This window comes from Globicephala melas, chromosome 9 (genome assembly GCF_963455315.2).
Source record: "Globicephala melas chromosome 9, mGloMel1.2, whole genome shotgun sequence".
In the NCBI taxonomy this organism is placed as follows: Eukaryota; Metazoa; Chordata; class Mammalia; order Artiodactyla; family Delphinidae; genus Globicephala; species Globicephala melas.
This window is the reverse complement of record NC_083322.1, coordinates 56,401,514-56,422,023: the sequence shown is the minus strand read 5'-3', so window position 1 is coordinate 56,422,023 and position 20,510 is coordinate 56,401,514. Positions and strand designations below refer to the sequence as shown.

Here is a 20,510-nt window from a genome sequence, read left to right as displayed (position 1 = left end):
AGCAGAGAAGAAATTTCTAGTGGATATTTTTATTGTCCTTTTGAAATTATTTTCACACCAAAACAGTACGATGGCTCCTAAAATTTAGGTCCAATGCCATGAAATAAGGTGTAACCTATGTTTTGAAAAGTTTGAAAGTGTGACAGCAGAAAGTTTGACCCAAGAAAGCTACGTCCTAAGACCTAACTTTGTTTGCAGGTGACGTACATCTCATCCATTCATTTCAGCTGTAATATTACCCACTCCATCTCAAAGAATTATAAGAGACAGTATGAACATCACCGTCTGGGTGAAAAGTATCTGGTGGTGAACTTCCCCCCAACAGAAAATGAAAAAAGGCTTCTTTCAGTAGTTACTTCCTTACAAGTCTGCACTGGATGGCTTACTGGTCAATTTCTCTCAGATCGAAGTAACTTCAAACACTGAAGTTTAGTTCTCAGAAAAATCATTTATTTTACAACCCTCTTCAGATTGATTCTTCGCCTTGCTGTTTCTCCCATTGTTATAAATCAAAGAAGGAACTCCCCCACCCATGGGCTTTTATAATGAACAAGTAGAATTTATCCAGCACTCCTGAAGAAGAATCCTGGGGAGAGAGGATTATTCTTACTCTGACCATCTTTACTGGGTGGGAAAGGTTGTTATGACGCTTGAAGCCTGGAAGAAGAGGAAAAGGAAAGAAAAAATAAACTGTAAAAAGTGACATCATGGCTAGAGGCAGGTGAAGAGCCCTAGGAATTAACAGATATGGGTCTATACTCTTCTCTGTATTAAGTAAGAATCACATTTTCCTTTCTACAAAATGACAAGGTGGAAGTGAAGTCTCCATATTGCCTCTCTTGCTATCTAATTCTAAAATGTGTATTTCAAAGTAAAGTCAGTGAATTTCTGATTCTAAACCTGAGTGGGATGTTAGAACTGCTGTGAATAAAACACAATCATGTTTTGTGTTAAATAGACTCAAAATTCTTCGAAGTCAAACATTTGATGGTCCTATTTTGAATTATATGCTTCATGAGTTAAGAAGCTGAGATGGTTCTTTGGTGAAAACTCAATGTTCTGAGTCTCTTTTTGCATATAATTCACAGAAAATAAAAGTGTGGAGGTCTGATTCACTTCTGAGACACATTTCTTAACTGATAGTAGTTTTAAAAACTCTGTCTACAAATGTGTCAACCAAATCAAAAAGTTTTCTATTGTGCATGGGTATATTTGAGAAAACGAATTTTTTTTTTTTTTTTTTTACAAAAGTTACAACTTTACTCTAGATTACTTTTATAGAATAAAGGTTGATTTTTAAAAGATTCAGACTGACAGGATGCATCCCCAGCAGCTATCTCCATCGTTCCATTTATAAACTCAAAGCTGTTTTTGACTCGTTCTTCAAGTTTACTCAGGGAAGTAGATTCTGAGCGGCTTTAATAAAAGGTCCTGGAGCCAGAACTTACAGAGGGTAGGGTATGTACTAGCTACTCTGAAGTGTTCTTGTTGAAAGAAAATAGGATCAATGCACATGATATAAACAGAAAAACAAAAAGCCCGGAAGAAATACTGAGAGCACAAAGAAGTCTTTGGAGCAATCAGACTATGGCTTTCATATGCCATCTCAGGTCCGTTCCCTTCAGGACAACCCACCTCCCCTGTGTAAGAGAGCCCAGTTCACACACAATGAAAAGCATTCTGGTCTCAATTAATAGTCATCATCATCATCATAGACATAACAATGGTATTATGGTCATAGTGAGAATAATAATGTACCTACCACACTGGATAATTTGTGAAAGGCTTTTAATTATCTGGATGCTGTTAACCAAACTCTCTGACAGCACATGATGTTCTAACTAAGAGCATTTTTACCTGGTTTGGCCAAAGATAATCTGCACAAAAAATCAGGGCAATATGTTGACAAAACATTAAATTTGCCACTATTCTTGAAAGTAAACTACAATTTCTATAAAACTGTAGTTACAGCTTTTGTACTTTTTCACATTTTAGGGCTCCCGCTGGTGCCAACCACTGCCCATGCTATCGCAAGGGCGCTGTTATTCAATGACAAGTAAGTATTGTGGTTCTTAGTTAACATATTTGAAAATAAAATGCAATTGTATTGATGTATTCCCTCCTCTTTTTTTTAGCTGCTGGCTGAGTGCGGACACGAACCTGCTTTACATCATCCATGGTCCTGTCATGGGGGCATTAGTGGTGAGAATTGCTTTTTAAATCCATTATTAACAGTTAATTCAATGATAATCTATAATAAGAACAATTTGAGTCTTTTTAAAAATGATTTTTATTTACTACAATTGGGTGGAGGGGCATAAGGTCATTTCTATACAAGCCATAGCAACAATATAGGTGTTCTTTTTTTTTTTTTCAACAATTCTATAAATTCTCCTAGTTAAAGACCAAAGGTCAGGATGTTGCTGATAAGAAAGCGAAAGACCACAAAGTCCCCCTGCAGCATTTTTCCCTGGGCTTTGCCAAACTAAACCATCTTCCATTTCACCTTTGGTCCATGAGCCATCATCATAACTACTACTGAACATGCACTTAGAGCATTTCAGGCGCTTCACATACCTTGCCATGCTGTTACTAATAGCAGACCTTCCAAGTGGATACATTGAGACATTTTACTCATTAGGAAAACTAGACCCAAAGACTCAAGTAAACTCACTTAAGATCACATGACTAAGTAAGAAGTTGGGCCAGGAGAAAATATGACTGTCTGAATCTATATGCAAGCTCTTTATTTCCACCCATGGTTTACTGTATGTTGGCCATCATCAGAACCATCAAATTTAAAATTTAGACATTATTTTCCCCATTAACCTCAAAGATAGTGTTTTCTTCAGGTAAGAGTAAGAAAAATAAAAACAGTCGGAGTCATAGACCATATTCTGCTCCTGCACTGAAGCAGCATCCATTAGTAACTGATGAAATTGGGTTATCACCCGGGCTGTCTCCTAACTTTCCTGGCCTTTCCAATGCAAATTCAATTTCTTTTGCCATTTTTCAGAGTAGTGGTGTACTTACTAGTTCAACTGCACTCACAAGGACCTACTAACGTGGGTCTTGAATATTGACACAACACCCCATAAGAATTCAATTTTTATTAAAGGTCTCTTTCCTTTCTTGAATTTTTGGGGTAATAACATTTATTTCTATTCCAGGTAGAAGAATTATTCTAATTATTTTAAAATAAATGATCAATTAAATTTTAAAAACAACCTTGGTTTTAAAACTAATCTTCACAGCCAAAAGTAATTTGTGATCCACTAGAATGGCTGATATTAAAAAGTGACCGTACCAAGTGTTGGCAAGGGTGAAGAGCAACTGGAATTCTCATATAATGCTGGAGGGAATGTAACATGAAGCCACCTCTTTGGAAAATAGCGTGGCAGTTTCTCAAAGTTAAACATACACTTACCATATGAACAGGCCATTCCACTCCTAGATACTTATTCAAGTGAAATGAAAACATGCCCACACAAAGACTTGTATACAAGTATTCACAGCATGCTTATTCATAACAGTCAAATTTTGGAAACCATTCCAATTTCCATAAACAGGAGAATGAATAAACAAATTATGTATATGTATTATTTATATAATGCAGTACTACTCAGCAGTAAAAATGAATGACATGCCAACACACACAACACAAATGAATCCCACAGATAGTATGTTAAGCCAAAGAAACCAGACACAAAAGAATACACACCATATATTACTCCATTTCTGTGATGACAGGAATCAGCAGTTGCTGGAGGTGGGGTCCGGGAGTTGTTGACTGCAAAGGGGCGAGAGGGGACTTTCTGGGGTGGTGGAAATGCTCTTCTCTTGCTTGGAGTGGTTGTTACACAGGTACATACATTTGTCTAAACTTCCCAAATGTAAACTTAAAATCTCCATTTTATTGAACATACATTATACCTCAATGAAGTGATTTCTTTTGAAAAGTGTTATTAGAAAAAAAGCCTGGGTTAGCTTTCTCCACTGCATAAGCTTTACAGATAAATTTTTCAGCCTTCCTTTTACTTTCAGTTAAGTAGTCCTGCCTAAGGGAAAAATCTTCATAATGAAAAGATAAGAAAGAGAAATCTAAAAGTGTCATTTATGACTTCCTTTGTAAAAATTATAAAAACCTAAATAAAGAATAAAATACCTTCCTTAGAGTTGAACCTTATATACTTACATATACAGGAAATTATTTTCTCATATAGGGAAAAAGGGGGGGAAATGTTAATTCACGTCTGTAAGAGTATTTGGCTCTACTGATGCTCCGTGTTCTCGTAACACGGAGCCGATTATATTACCTCTCAGGCAGTCACTTGTGTCCCGTGTAGGTGCTATCTGCTCCCCACACTGGATAAACGAGAACTGAGGGAAGTGGTGTCCTTCAGGGGTGCTGACCTGGAGAATTTGCTCAGAACGATCATATCTTTGCAGATCAACTTCTTCTTTTTGCTCAACATCGTCCGGGTGCTTGTGAAGAAAATGAAGGAATCCCAGGAGGAGGAATCGCACATGTACCTGAAGGCGGTGAGGGCCACTCTGATCCTGGTGCCCCTACTGGGGGTCCAGTTCGTCGTCCTTCCCTGGAGACCTTCCCACCCAGTGCTTGGAAGGATCTACGACTACGTGATGCACTCTCTGATTCACTTCCAGGTAGGGAAAGCACTTATGCAACCACTCACTCAGCTAGTTGGTGCAGGGCCCACAGTTTTCTGGGGCTCCTCTGAGATGAGAATGACCCTTTAGAACACGTGTTACCCGGAAGGTAACACGTTACCTTCTCTGTCTCTCTCACTGTCTGCTTTCCCACGTTTTGAATCTTAAAATTGGGCAAGGAGACAGGAAACAGGAGGTATGAGCTTTGAGAATACATCTTTAGAGAACAAATATATTTGTCCAGAGACTGACCCACTGCAGAGCTACTCTCACAGTGCTTTTTTTCATTCATTCATTCATTCACTTATTTATTTATGGCTGCGTTGGGTCTTCATTGCTGCGCGCAGGCTTTCTCTACTTGCAGTGAGCGGAGGCTACTCTTCATTGAGATGTGCACGCTTCTCATTGCGGTGGCTTCTCTTGTTGCAGAGCACGGGCTCTAGGCGCATGGGATTCAGTAATTGTGGTACTCGGGCTCAGCAGTTGTGCCTCATGGGCTGTAGAGCACAGGCTCAGCAGTTGTGGCACAAGGGCTCAGTTGCTCTACGGCATGTGGGATCTTCCAGGACCAGGGCTGGAACCCGTGTCCCCCTGCATTGGCAGGTGGATTCTTAACCACTGCGCCACCAGGGAAGTCCCTCCCACAGTGCTTTTGAGCTTTCCTTCCCCTCCCCAGCATCCGAGGGCCACATTTGGTTTTGCTTTATTGAGGGGACTGTTGAAGACCAATGTAACCAATGCCAATTGGCTTTCCAACCTGGATTATTATCAGTATAGTCGCTAATGCCATGAAAACACAGGGCAGAGAAGCAGATGTTTCTATCAGTGTGAAATGCCAACACTGGACCCCGAGCTGGCATCTATATCCCTCTTAAACTGGAAGCCAGTTTCCAGTCACTTCACTTCATTGCCTTGGCTCTGATTAGAGAGGTCAGAACCTTGGAATACCTATATTTTAGCCATCCCTACAATGTCAGGCAGACCACAGAGAATGGGTATGGCTGACACTCTCACGTTGTCCAATCAGAAATCATCATAATTATAGCTACCATTCACTAATATGTAGCACTTCATGTGTGAGGTAAGCATTCTCATGCCTATTAAGGATAAGGAAATGGGCTTTTCTGGTTAGTGGCAAAGTCAGGAGATATAACTCTAAAGCTGACCTAAAATCTCGTAACTTACAGCCTCCAAGCCAACAGCCAAAACTGTGAAGGAAACCAGGTTTTGTGAGCACTTTGTTGCTTCTGCTTTCCCATTACTCCCAGGACCCTCAGCTGGTCTCACCCACGCATATACTCTGTCTCCCATACAGTAATTTTCAGACCCTCTTTTCATAAATACACATTGAATTGTTTTTCCAGGAGCTGTAATGAATTTGCACAGAGCATCCACGCCTCCTGCTCTGTCACCCTCCGTCTGTCAGAGGGATGTCAGGAATCCATCTTTGACAGTTCAGTGACTACATAGGGAAATGTATCCAGGTCTCTTCTCATGTGGGAGAGAATGGAGCAGCCTCTTGGGGGTCGTCCCAGGTGGTCCCATGTCTGCCACACAGGGGTGGAGAGTGGCTACCTTGTTTCCGTTCACTTTGCTTCAGATCCAAAGCCTCGTTGAAGGCACAGTGTGAGGTACTTTGAAAGCAAGGGTGGGACATGGTGTGTCCTAAGGCAGAAGTGGGTCTGCTACAGGCTCTTAGGCCAGAGTTCTGCTGTCTCAATTATTCATGTCCAATTAGTTTTATTTTCTACTGCTGAGGCTTAATGTGAAGAAAGAGGTCAAGATTAATAGGGCTTAAAATTAAGTTTAGGAATTATTTTAATAATCTGATCTATTATTTTGGCCATTTCTATAGGCACAAGGAATCTTATGAGTAGTGACCCGAACCTCAGAAGTTACTTAGTCCACGTCCTTATTGGAGAGATGGACTTAGCTGTGGGAACAGTACTGCACTAGTTCACCATGAGGACACAGGGCAGAGTCAGGCCCACAGCCATGCACTGACTGTGACACTTGTGCTTGCAAAAGTTTTAGGTACAAAGATTCTTTTCAAATCCCCTGTAACCAGCATATTCTGCTATAAATCTCCACGTTAAAGGCCATAATATGTTAACCAGATTGACGAGAGCAGTCTTTTTAGCCAAGCAATAGAATCCTAACGAGAAAAAGGCATTTCTAATGGAATATTCTTGTAGTGAAGCACTGAACATGAGTGGTAGTGACTTTCATCGAGCCCTGACTTGCTATTGCCGTAGTGAAATGTTCCTCTCCAGGTCGTCTGTTTATATGGATTACTGACAACACAATGCACACAAAAATAATTTCAACTCTCTTTTTCCTCCTCTTTTTAGGGACTCTTTGTTGCCGTCATTTACTGCTTCTGCAACCACGAGGTAAGCGTGTGTTACACGTAATACCGTCACTCGTGTATATAAAGCCAGCACTTTACAGTCTCCAAAGGGCCTCTGTGCACTTTTCATTTGCTCTCACTTCTACAGGTGACCTTACAGGGTTTCATGACTAGCTGGATCATATTTTTTTCCACTACTGCAAGTTGAATCTTACCTGTGCTTTTGTGTGGTACAACTGAAGATATTATCCAGACAGGTAGCTAAATTCTCATTTCCTTGGATGGTACCTTAAGCTGGTCGGCACCCTGAGCAGCAACAGTGAAAGCTATTCTGGATTCCCGTAGAATCGAAGTCACATCCCCATTCCCTTTGGAAGACCCAGCTCGTCACTAGGGCAGAACCAATATCCAGCCAGTTTGTCCTGGTTCACTGCCCTCTTTTCCAGTTGCTTGATGCCAGTGTCATACCACTTATTCAACACTTTGAAAATCACCCTGGAGTTAAGACTCAAAAGGGAATAAGTAATTTGTTATCTGAATATTTAGATCAGTAAAATCTAGAGATCCAGATGGCCAGTGTTTTAAGGGTTTTTTTAGCCAGAGTTCCCTTTCTTCCAATGATATCTTGCCTGGGAGCCCAATTTGTAAAACAAAAGTGGAGCTGCTTAAATTTGTACCAAAGAACTTCCAGGGCTTCAAAGAACATGATTTGAAAGCTCCCTCATTTTTCAGGTGAGAAATCTAAACTCCGGAAAGATCACGTGACTTGCCCAATGTCACAATCATAGTTTATAACCAGGACTAGAACCCAGATTTCCTGATTTCCAATTAAATGGACTAAATCTTCCACTGCACGGCATTATGTCTATGACTCCTTCCTGAAGTTTTGTTAGTACGCTTTCTTGAGTTATATGTCTCATAACTTTTAATGTAAAAGTATTTGTGATAATTTTAAATTAATTCCTATAAAGAATAATTTTATACCAAGGCAAATCACATTTTGTTAAAAGATCAATGGGGCTTCCCTGGTGGCGCAGTGGTTGAGAGTTCGCCTGCCGATGCAGGGGACACGGGTTCGTGCCCCGGTCCGGGAAGATCCCACATGCCGCGGAGCGGCTGGGCCCGTGAGCCATGGCCGCTGAGCCTGCGCATCCGGAGCCTGTGCTCCGCAGAGGGAGAGGCCACAACAGTGAGAGGCCCGCGTACCGAAAAAAAAAAAAAAAAGATTCCAATCCTGTGTGGTCATTTTAAGGCCCGCGTGTGTGATGTGCTGCCAGGGATCTTCCGAGGAACATCAACAGCTGTTGCTGTTGATTGATTTTTTTTTTTTTTTTTTTTTTGCGGTACGCGGGCCTCTAGCTGTTGTGGCCTCTCCCGTTGCGGAGCACAGGCTCTGGACGCGCAGGCTCAGTGGCCATGGCTCACGGGCCCAGCCGCTCCGCGGCATGTGGGATCTTCCTGGACCGGGGCACGAACCCGTGTCCCCTGCATCGGCAGGCGGACTCTCAACCACTGCGCCACCAGGGAGGCCCTAAAGTGTCTTTTAAGAACAGTAAAAACTAATAAATAAATAGGGCTTAGGTCACCCCATCTTTATATCAATTTCTGTGAATGAATATCCCTGTCTTTTGAGTTGGCTCAGGTGGCATACAAAATAAATGTTTTCATCTAAAATAATATCGATACAGGGCTAATATAAAAATCAGGTTCAGGATGGGCATACCTTGAAAACACGAAAGGCTTGCATGCATTTGTAAAAATACTTCAATACTGATTGTGTCTTATCCATGATGCTGTCTTTGAAGTGGCAGGCGTAGAAAGCAAGGCCAGAGGTGCTCCTAACAATTGAAAGTCTCTAATTCAAGTATGTTACCTCTGCTTTTGGAAGAAACCATCCCCATTTTAGTTAGTATCATGTTACTGGGGGAATGTACCAGTGTGACATTTCTAGTAACACTAACTGAGTACTCTGCCAAATGTCGTATCAGCTCAGCCCCATGGATTGCAGGCATCTGGGCCTCCTGTGAGCTTACTGTCTTACAACACTGAACATGGGCAGGGCACTTACACATGCGGAAGGTGATTTCCAGCTGCATGGTTGCGATCAGGCTTTGCCTGGCTGAATGTTACATTTTAGCAGAGATCTAGGGAGCTAATATGTCAGTTCTACAAAGAAGATACAGGTTTTAATTTTTGTTTATTATCCATATGTTATCAGTGACTCCTACTATGGAAATGGATCAGATAGTCAATGGGTAGGTTAAAAGCAGGAAAGGAATTTTGAGGATTACAGTACAAGGAATCAGGAGATAAGCATGAGAGCACGCTTATGTAACAGACATTTCCCACAACTTTTCCAAGAGTGTGGACATTGACCACCCAATCATTTCAGTAAATTGTTAATTAAGTGTCTAAGAGACCACAAAAAGATGATTACACCTATGGGAGCACTAACAGCACAGTGCAGGTTTTCCATTTTTCTTGCCCATGTACTGTGGATAAAATAGTTTGTGGATCAAAGCAGCAAGGTCTAGAAGGATCTCAATTTAATAGTCACAAATTGAAATGTGTGAAACCTAAAATTTTGTTTATTTGCTGTAACTTAGCTTGCTTTGAAGAGCTCATTCCACCAGCCTCTAATAGTTTACAATAGTCTCTTTCTAGAAAATATTTAGTTCAAAAGCCTTTGAACAAATGGGCAGCTGGTTTCCAAGTATTATGCTGGTACCCCCTGTTGAAGTTCATGGTGGCTCCCCTCACTTCTGAGGACCCTAGAGATCCTTTCACTCTGCAGGCCCCAGCCCTATCCTGAGACACCAGTCCTCCCTTCCAGGCCACCTGAGGAGCCTGGAAACTCAGGCCCCTTTCTTCACCTTTGTGAAGGGCCTGTGAACCTGTCTTTAGTATGTGCCATAGTCACTGCCACTCCACTGCTCAAGCACCATGTTGGACCTGGTACCAGGCCAAGAGTGGGACTTCTTTACAAGGCTATCAATTTTCAGGACTGTGCTCTCAGAAGCAAAGAGAAAGACCTGCTATACAGGAATGTTTCTGTTATTCCTTCCTTTCTTCTCTCCATTTTTTCAAGTATTCCCTCCATGAAGTGGAAATGCAAAGTCATTTGTGTCTCTTTATAACTCTCTCTCCTCTTCCTCTGGTGGCGGGGGGACTGGAAGGGCTCTGTACTCACCACTTCCCCTTCCTGTCTATAAGGGACTCTCCCTATGTCATATCCTGCATGTTCGCTATACTATTGCTTTTATTTCTTTGTCATATCCTGCATGTTCGCTATAGTATTGCTTTTATTTCTTTATTGGAGTATAATGGCTTTACAATGGTGTGTTAGTTTCTGCTTTAAAACAAAGTGAATCAGCTACACATATATATATATCCCCATATCTCCTCCCTCTTGCGTCTCCCTCCCACCCTCCCTATCCCACCCCTTTAGGTGGTCACAAAGCACTGAGCTGATCTCCCTGTGCTATGCGGCTGCTTCCCACTGCTATCGATTTTACATTTGGTACTGTACGTATGTCCATGCCACTCTCTCACTTCATCCCAACTTACCCCTCCCCCTCCCCGTGTCCCCAAGTCCATTCTCTAGTAGGTCTGCGTCTTTATTCCTGTCCTGCCCCTAGGTTCTTCAGAACAGTTTTTTTTTTTAGATTCCATATACATTCATTAGCATACGGTATTTGTCTTTTTCTGACTTACTTCACTCTGTATGACAGACTCTAGGTCTATCCACCTCACTACAAATAACTCAATTTCGTTTCTTTTTATGGCTGAGTAATATTCCATTGTATATATGTGCCACATCTTCTTTATCCATTCATCCGATGATGGACACTTAGGTTGTTTCCATCTCCTGGCTATTGTAAATAGAGCTGCAATGAACATTGTGGTACATGACTCTTTTTGAATTATGGTTTTCTCTGGGTAAATGCCCAGTAGTGGGATTGCTGGGTCGTATGGTAGTTCTATTTTTAGTTTTTTAAGAAACCTCCGTACTGTTCTCCATAGTGGCTGTACACTATTGCTTTTAGTAAAGTTCTATTTTCAGACCACTTCATATGCAAAAATAAGTTTTTCTATTTAGAAATTTTTTCTCTCAATAAAACTTAGTTTTCAAAAATATTGTCTTTCTAGAGACTCAAGAAAGCTTTGGGACTCAAAGCTAAACAAGGATTTCTTTGTCCTAGACAAAGGAAAAAAAAATCAGAACTCCTGGGATAAATCCCACTTTCCATTCAGCAGCACATAACTGCAAGTGCTTATAATGAACTTAACGGGAAAACAAAGGCCAAAGATAAAAACATCCAAATTCAACCACGAACGTTCCAACCTGAGTTTCTTTTTTACAAATATAGAAATGGAGGCCCCAAATGTTATCAACCTTATACAGTTAGTTAATAGTAGAGCCAGGTGTAATAATTATGTCTTCAAGCCATCAGACCAAGGCTCTATTTTTTAAAGTTGGCAATAAATTGACATAATCGAGGAAATGTGAAGTGATCTGTGTTAATTGCTTTTATAACGAGCAATGAATTTATGTAATTCAAAACTTTGTATATTATATACTTACCCCATGGGCAACTCCTTCCATTTCTGATGCTTTTCAGGAGCAACCAGAGTCTCCCCTGTATTTTTCAGATTCAATGCCCACATTCTTGTGATCAAAGCAGCGTTAGGCTCAACCTGTGGTATTGCAGGAGATAATTGCCCTTATTAAACTGTATTAAATTGAAGTGTCTTTCACATGCTGCTAAGGGCCTATTCTTACATGTGTGGTTTACAAATGGAAGCAGACTGCCATCTCCACACAAAAGGATAGGTTATAACTTTGGAATACAATTATAGGAGGCTATGAACATTTCTGTAACAATTTTAAAAAATTGAAATAGACTTCAAACTTTTTGGCCTCATGCTGGGTACTTCAGTAGTATGCATGGATAATCCAACGGAGATTGTTTTGAAAGGACAGATGAGGCAAAACAAAGACTTCCTTTTTTTTCCTGCTGGGCACTGTCTGCCTCGGATACCTCTAAATATCTGTGTTGCATTTTAGCTATAAAGACAATGTTGGTATTTAAGAGATGCTGAATCCACAGAAACTATCAGTTCCCTTTGTCTGGGGACATTGCTTCTCCAAAATTATGCTGAGCCAGTATATTTCCTAATTCCTCAACAGGGCACTTGATAGTTCCTAGATTATAAACCTGGCATTTAAGGACCTGTTTAATAGACGGTACAACCCAAATAAAGCATCACTATCTATCTCTTTGTTAGTCTCAACAGGAAAATACATTGTAAAGAAATCCAAAGTTCAAAAGAGAATTGGAAAGCAATTTAAATATTTACTAGATTCATGAAGGGGTACTAAAAGAGAAATTTCATTGCATGGCAAAAAGTAAAATTTACTCACGTTTTATCTGAAAGTATAACTCAGTAGGGATGCTCTTTCCCAGATATATTCAGCTGTGGTTTCATATCAGTCCTTTCTGATATAATCAGTCTAGTCTCTCTTCACTTCTGTAGCTCTCCCTACTACACAGATTGCAAAGCAAAAGCCCAGAAACTGATAGGGAAACATAGTTGTCTTCTTGGGGAGTGAAGTGAAGGACAAAGTGAGTGATGGAAGGGGAGAGTCTGAACTATTTATTCATTAATACCTTTAATAAACACCTTTGTATTTGAAAATATATTCCTAGGGTGATCTTCCCACCAAGAGTATTTTCTTTCCTTTTCCCAAAAGATCCAACAACACCCTTTTGCCAGTGCAAATCACAATGTGAAGAAAACTTTCATTTGCATTAGCATCAGATATTTTACCAGGCTGTAGAGTACTCTTTGTGGAGACCTAGCTTGGAATATATGAGAGAGAACTGAACATGAGATCAGAAACTATGTAATTAAGAGCTCTTTTTTATTTTCTTAACACTACCACCCTCCAAATATATATATATATATATATATGTGTGTGTGTGTGTGTGTGTGTGTGTATATATATATATATATAATCTCCACACATACGACGTAAGAGTTTCCTTTAGTCTAAAGACTTGAGGCCACCATCCTGCCATAATAAGAGTATAATAATAGGAATAATAGCCTCCTTGTATGGTACTTACATCTTAGAAGCCACTTTGATTCATAGTGCAACAATTTAATCCTTCAAACAGCTAGGTGAGGTAGAAGAGTTGTACTGAAGAAAGGAGTCTCAGAGGGGTTAACTATCCTACCCAAGATTTCATGGCTAATGTGGGCAAAATCAGTTTCTTGACCCAAAGTTCAATACTTTTTCATGGCATCAAATGAGACCCAGTGAAATGGCCTTAGCAGTGGAAAAGGAAAGGAAAGGTGATGTGATGTTACCCAGTGACAACCGTTCCCTCCCACGCAGCTTGTTGCTGGTACAATATTACAAGTGGTTGCTTCTGATAATTTCCAAAATTGCAACCCATGGGAGCTCAAGAGTAATTCCCCAAAGCATACACCACGGCGTGAGAGAGAAGACCTAATCACAACTGTAGATGACCTAGTGGTTTACAGTTCACCTCAGGGAGGAATTCAAGTCTCTTCCTCAAATTCACTCTAGCCAGTTTTAGCATCCCACCCTAATACCACCAGACGCTAAGGCACTAATTACAATACGGTCATGGATGATCATTTTCTTGGCTTAAAGAGGGAGAAAATCATTCTAGAATGGATGTTGACAACCATTCAACAAACATTTGTTGAATAACTGCTCTATGCCAAACACCACGACATCTGGTAATACAAAAATGAATAAGACATGGTTAGTTAACCACTAACCAGAGCTTTAGCGGGCACACCCCATCTCAAGCCACGTTGGATAAAGGAAAATCAACAGTATGAGGCCATTATCATAAAATCCAGAACTGTGCAATGGTTTCCATATATTTTTTTCATGACCAATAACGTATAGATTTAGATAAAAGCTTCTGCTGTATCAGAGGTTGTAGCAGATAAAAAGGTTTCAAATTCTGTCTCCCTAATATGGCGTGGATGCCATATTGAATGTGAAACCAAGTCAAATTTTCATTCATTGACTGTAAGAGCTAATGAAGAAACCTTTGCTCAAAACAGCAAATAACCTTGGCAGTGGTAGTTGAGGCAAGTAACTCAGTTCTCCAGTTCGCAAATTCTTCTTCCAAGGTGGTATATTCCACAGGCAGAGCATTTACCACACGGCCCTTTAGATGAGAATTACAATTCAACCTCCCCTAACCTCTGAGAAGCTCCAAGACCTATGCTCATGAACTTGGCTCAGATCATTTCCGACCATTGTATGAACACAAGGTTCTCTCTTCTCTTCCAGGTCCAAGCTGCTCTGAAGCGTCAATGGAACCAATACCAAGCCCAGCGCTGGAGTGGCCGCCGCCGCGCCAACCGTGCCGCCAACGCTGCCGCCGCCACTGCTGCTGCCGCCGCCGCCCTGGCTGAGGCTCCTCAGATGCCTGTCTACATCTGCCATCAGGAGCCAAGGAACGAGCCCACCAACAACCTAGGCGAGGAGGGGGCTGAGGTCACCGCTATGGAGGGGGCTGAGGTCATCGCTATGGAGGGTGATGAGGTCATCGTTACCGAGGGGGCTGAGGTCATCGCCATGGAAATCATCGAGCAAGAGTCATCCGCTTGAATCTGACGCAAATACAGCATCGTGATCACTGAGCCCTCATTTCCTGGGAGAAAGACCAACCATGCTTTTACAGTGATTTCCATCCTCCCAGGAGCAAACATCTCATTTGTGAGAATTATTAAGTGCATTTGTCCATAGTGAACCTGAAGAAAGTTTTACTTGGTACTGTTGCTTCCGGGAGACAGTCTCAGAATGGAGTCTCCCTCTGTAACACTTGTGAACTCCTGTGAATTCCATCTTTCATCCAGGACTGAGATAAAAACGTCACAGTAATGCAAGCAAAGTGTCCGAGTAAAACACAGTTAAATTGACCTAGTTCAGATACAGGGTGCTCCTAGTTAATCTTGAGCCATTTATACCTTTGAAAAATTAAAATCACTGTCAATGTTTTTCTTTTTAACTCTAAACCTTGAATTAGGACACTTCTGTATTTGGCTATGGATCTCATTTTTAATTTTTTTTTAATTTCTATCAATTCTGATGTTACTCAGATGTTTTACCATCCACACAATGTAAACTGCACAAATTACAATGTGACCTCCACAAGACCATGTGGCTTTCCAATACAGAGATGAGATGACCAAGTGCGTGTGGGGGAAAAGATTTGCATTTGGCAGGAAAATGTAATGCTTTAAATGAAAAAGAAATTTAGAGTCAGTTTGCTCTAAACCTTAGATGGGTCAATTTGTTAATTGGTTTACTAATACTGACGCTCATCTTGGTTTTGGATAATCCTATCTGTTGCGCAGGCCCTAACTGCTGTGAGGAATTGGCCTTCATGTTGCTAACATTTATAAATTGGGAGGTCACAAAGAATCCATCACTAAATTTTTCACAAAACTGCCAAAAATATAATTCCTAGTGGAAGAGAATACTCTCTTTAAAGAGAGTTTTCCCCTTTCCTAAACTCCAGGATTTATAAAGCAAATCATTCCAAGGTTTATAAAGCAGATTACCTCTTGCCCTTGGGTGCTATCTAGCAGTAAAAGATAAATTTGTTTAACACTGGTAATTAAAAGACTCCATACAAGTCCATTAACTGCTTTACACCCAGCTTCTAAACTTAACAAGATCTCAGCCTTTTCCAGGAAGATTCAGTAGGACTAATTAGATATCAGTTTGTAGTTGACCTCTTGTTTGCTGCTATTAGTGAAACAGGAGGGGGAAAAAAATTACTGCTACAAGTTTAACTATATAACAACTCATTTAAAATAAAAATAGACTTTCTCATTAAAATCCAATATTATACTCCCATACCTCTCTTTACTTCCTGCAATATAAAATCTTCAAAAATCCCTGAGTAAACCAGTATCATTACTAGCACCTGAAATTAATTTGTGAATTTGCAACAGTAACCAGTTGTTAGTTAATGTGTATGCTAAATGAAGGGATACATTGAAGCCTCCCAAATCTCCTCTCATGTACATCATCTTATGCCACTGCCTTTCAGAAATGATATAGTTTTGGAAAGACAAAAAGTTGATTTGTTCTGGTTGCATATTTAATGCACCCAAAGAAAATTATATTCTTTCACAGAAAATGTATTTTGGATACTAAAGTAGCTTAAGTCTCCTTTACTTTTGAATGTAAGGGAGGATTTGAAAAGAGGGTATTTTTCCAATCACAGTGTTTATGTAATAGCGTTCCTATTTTTGTTTACAAACATGGAAAACAGAGTATTTCTGGCAGCTCTAGAACAAATGTGATAATATCTTGCTGAAATATTCTAGATGCTATTGTGCTAATATAGTAGTGGCTGAAGAAAATCAAACAGCTTACTATAGAAATGTGCACAGTGCCAAAATTACGTGAAATGCTTATGCTACATCCATGTATGAATTAATACAGAGTATGTGATAAGCAAAAAGTTGTATATGTGCATATTTTTCTAAAGAAACATATTCTTCATCTTTTCATTCATTCATCTCATCTCTTAAACTCATTCCATATTCTGTTTCATTTCAGCCGTGGGATGCTGACATCACATCCTGCTTGTATTACAGGAGAAGGCAAGATAATCCAAAAATATAGGTTAGAAAACCATATGCGAAACATCAGGGTTATTATCTTTGTCAGTAAAACCATCTTCAGTCTTCAATTTGACTAGACCCTCCAAAGCACAGTTCTCATACCCTTGCTAAAGCAAAACCACACGCAAATGGCAATCTATATTGTGTAAGTTTGGGCAGCACAGCAAAGAAAGCTAGGGCAAGAAAATATCACATTCTTTTATCATTCTTGGGGTTTTTGTTTGTTTGGGTTTTTTTTTTTTTCACTATTGTGGGACCAGACATGAACTGTTCAACATCACATCAGATCATTAGAATCGTTACAATCATTGATTTTTAAGATAGTTTTGGCTGGATTAAAGACAACTAATTAAATATCATTAGAATGCATAAAGGCCACTACTGGAAAGATTTTCAGGTCTGGAAATGAGGAATAAATGAGAACTATGATGAATTAATACAGGGGGACAGGAGCAATTTGTAGGGTCTTCATACTACGTGACAGCAACCAGAATTGTTGGCCTCAGGAGATCTGGGGAACTTTTTCAGAAAGGATACATCAGGGCTACATTTTTCCCTTTGTGTTCCACTGGGAGAAACAAATATCCTTACCCTCGTGATACTGAAGAACAAAAATAATTTCCCGTCATACCGTAAAATCTGATTCTTCCACAGGGTAACTGGAACTCAGGGGGTCAGCTGCCCACCTGCTTTGATCCAAAACTGGCCTTTGGATACATGTGGATATCATGGTTCCTGGAGGAGGGAAAGATGTTGGAAAAGAAATGATAGAAATGCTGTCATCATGGATCTCCAACCCTTCTCATTCATTCCTGCATTCATTGTCATTGATGCAACAGATGTTTCATACACCTTTCATTCGGCTATCCAACAAGTCATCATGACAGAGTTCTTTGTGTCAAACCTGCCAAGTGAACCCATACCCTTAAACCATAACCACTGATATCTTTGGGGCGGAAGCACACACACGTGGGGTTGGAGGTGGTAGCTGCGTGTGACCTCTTCTCCACATTAGTGCTGGGTGGGACAGCTAAGTTATAAGAAGTATTCTCAGAACAAGATCTCTGCATAAAGGCTTAGCAAGGACTCATTTTCTTGATGATAAGGTCTAAAGTAGTAATTCTTTCATTGGCTAGGTTACAGTTCAACATCTTATGGTTGGAGTTAACACTTAGAGTTTAAAATAAGGTTATTCATGAGGAGGATGGATCAGAAGACATATTTAGAAAAGCATATTTAGAAAGCTCAGAAAGAAATGGTCATTTGTTATTTTGAGAGTGGAAACAGGTGCCTCGCTCCTAACTTAAGCTTAGGAAAATTAATTTTACTGAACCAATCCATAGATAATTTGTATGAGGTGGGGAGGGAGGTTGGGGAATTAGCTGGAAGCATAAAGAAAAAGGATAAAAATACGTGCGTGTGAAGACTAAGAAAAAAACCACATTTGAAAATTTAAAACAGTATTTCTGATGGTTTTTGTTCTTCTGGACATAGAATTAACATGTTTAATATCTGTGAAAAATAAGCACTGAAGGAGGGAAAACACGGCCATTGAAACTAAGCTAACTTAGGTCAGGAAGAGATTCTAATATCATATCTTCCTTCATTTGGATTAGCAAACACCTCTGAAAGATTTCAGAGATTTTCCATTATCTTCAGCATTGACCAGCCAGTCTCTTAGGTCACTGATCTATGTCCATTTTCCATTCACAGACATCCAATGCATTCTACCTAGAAACCCTTCCACTGACACTCAAAACCGTCTCACTCTTCACCGATTGAACAGCAATGCCACTGCATGTCACTGCAGTCTCCTTTACTTGAGAGACTTAATATCTCATTTTAATTTGGAGAAATCATCTCCAAATAAAATCTCAGAGTGTTACTGGTGAAGTGCTAAGTACATATTCAATAAAAACCAACGGAGATGTCTCTAATGAAAAAAAAAAAACATTTAGAATAGGTCAGGACATCTGTTTCCATCCAACCCTGCCAGACTGGCTAATCAAAACTAGGACACTGGTCTCTCAGGCTGAAACAGACATCCACCTGCAAGCCCTCGAAATCTTCACCCAGCAGGATAGGTGGTTAATTCTCAGGGCAGCAAGCATTTCTCTGGATATAGCACTTCTCCACTGCACGCAGCATTATAGCTTCTGTATGCTGTCGTCACAAGGGGAATATTGTGAGGCTTAATATGAAGTTACAGAGAACTTATGAAGAACATCCCACAAATGGAGATGATTTGAGAAGAAAACAAGAACACCAATCATTGAAACACCATAGTCAATATAAACCTATGGACATTAGCTTACCTCTTCTTATAACAACCAAACCTGATTTTACCCCCATTTTAGGGATGAGAAAACTAAGTGGAAGCCAAGTCGAATAACATGCCCACCACAGTCACACAGCTAGTAAGTGGCTGAGCTAGGGTTTGAATCAAGAGTGCCCAATGCCTCTGGCTTTTTAAATTGCCACCTTGCAGGACTGGCAAAAGCTCTTGTTCAGTACTTTTTGTTTCCTACTAAGAGTGTTGCCACATTTTGTAGGATGCCCTTCCCTGGTGGAGATGCAAACAGGGCTAACCAGATTGGTTTAGATCCTGGCCGCAGTGCACCAGAGGGGCCCCAAGAGCACTTGTACCTGGAATAGTAGGTGCAATGAGGCCTAGGTGAACTACAGAGTCAGGAGGATAGTACTCCAAGCCATAGAAGCTGGTATCAAAGGGGCTTGGGAATAAGGAGGGTCAAAGTGAGCATCAGAGCCCAGGTCAAATGTGTCAAGTTCATTCTTGATTACTGTTTCTGGCTCAAGCAAATGAGTCAGAGCTGAGGAGACTGGCCAGATAGGGGTCATCTAACTGGAAGGAGAGATAAGAGACTTCACCCTGCAGCTGAGCTCTCACTCAGGTGCCTAGTGAAAGGGTGTGCAGGGCTGGGAGGCTGGTCCCACTGAAAGGGATAGAGGTGACTCATTTTTTAAAAAACTAAGTCTGAAAACCAGGAATAATTTTCTACTGCAAAATGCTAAATAAGACCTGTCCTCAATGGTGGACATTCTATACCCAGAGTAAGACAGCTGTCAGTTCCTTCTCTTCATCCAGAGCCACAGAAGCCAGTATTTTTTTTTTCCCAATAGGCTCAGTTGGAATCTTCAACAGCTTTTTGTAAATCAAAACAGGCTATAGCCACCATTACTCTATTAGTCAAGCAAAGATTTCCCCTGACATGTTGCTGCATGACTTGTAAAACCTAGTTAGTAATTCTCAAAAAAAAGAATGGGCATTATTTAGAATGGTCCAAAGGGGAAATCAAAGCCAGTAAGATGAATCTGTAGGCTCATAATTCTACAAAGTGGCTATGAAAGTGTCTCTATCCAACACCTGGACAAAAGGAGTCCCAAAAGGAGACCAAAAAATGAAAATAGAGAGGGGGAAATATTTGAAAAAATACTGTTTAAATCCTCCAGGATTAAAGAAAGATTAAAAGACCTCAAATAAGAAAAACTCAAAGATTGCCAAATAAATACCCTAAACTAAAATCTTATTAATATTGACAAGACTGGGGCAAGATCAACATGACAAGAGAGCAGCCTAAAGCTTTCTCTTTTAGGGGAGGAAACAGAGATCTGGATAGCTAAGAAAGCAATATGGGTGAGTAAACATGACTATGGGCCATAAAATGTGTGAAATATCTTAATATAAGATTAATTATAATAGAGTGGCCTTGGTCACCAATAAAAAACAGATAGTCCCATATTGGAGTGAAAAACTAAAGCCCCACAATGTACAGGC

At 40.3% G+C, this 20,510-nt stretch overlaps 1 protein-coding gene across 2 annotated transcripts in view; it reads left to right on the top strand.

Annotated features, from left to right (window-relative positions):
- Positions 1–16,528, top strand: part of CALCR (calcitonin receptor) — a 150,196-nt gene extending 133,668 nt beyond the window's left edge. For both annotated transcript variants that reach the window (XM_030857260.2, XM_060304600.1), the window contains 5 exons: positions 1,996–2,056; positions 2,136–2,202; positions 4,450–4,668; positions 7,023–7,064; positions 14,364–16,528. In XM_030857260.2, coding sequence (XP_030713120.1) covers positions 1,996–2,056; positions 2,136–2,202; positions 4,450–4,668; positions 7,023–7,064; positions 14,364–14,684 — 710 coding nt within the window. In that variant the 3' untranslated portion in view covers positions 14,685–16,528. The remainder of the gene's footprint in view (positions 1–1,995; positions 2,057–2,135; positions 2,203–4,449; positions 4,669–7,022; positions 7,065–14,363) is intronic.
- Positions 16,529–20,510: the final 3,982 nt, after the last annotated feature.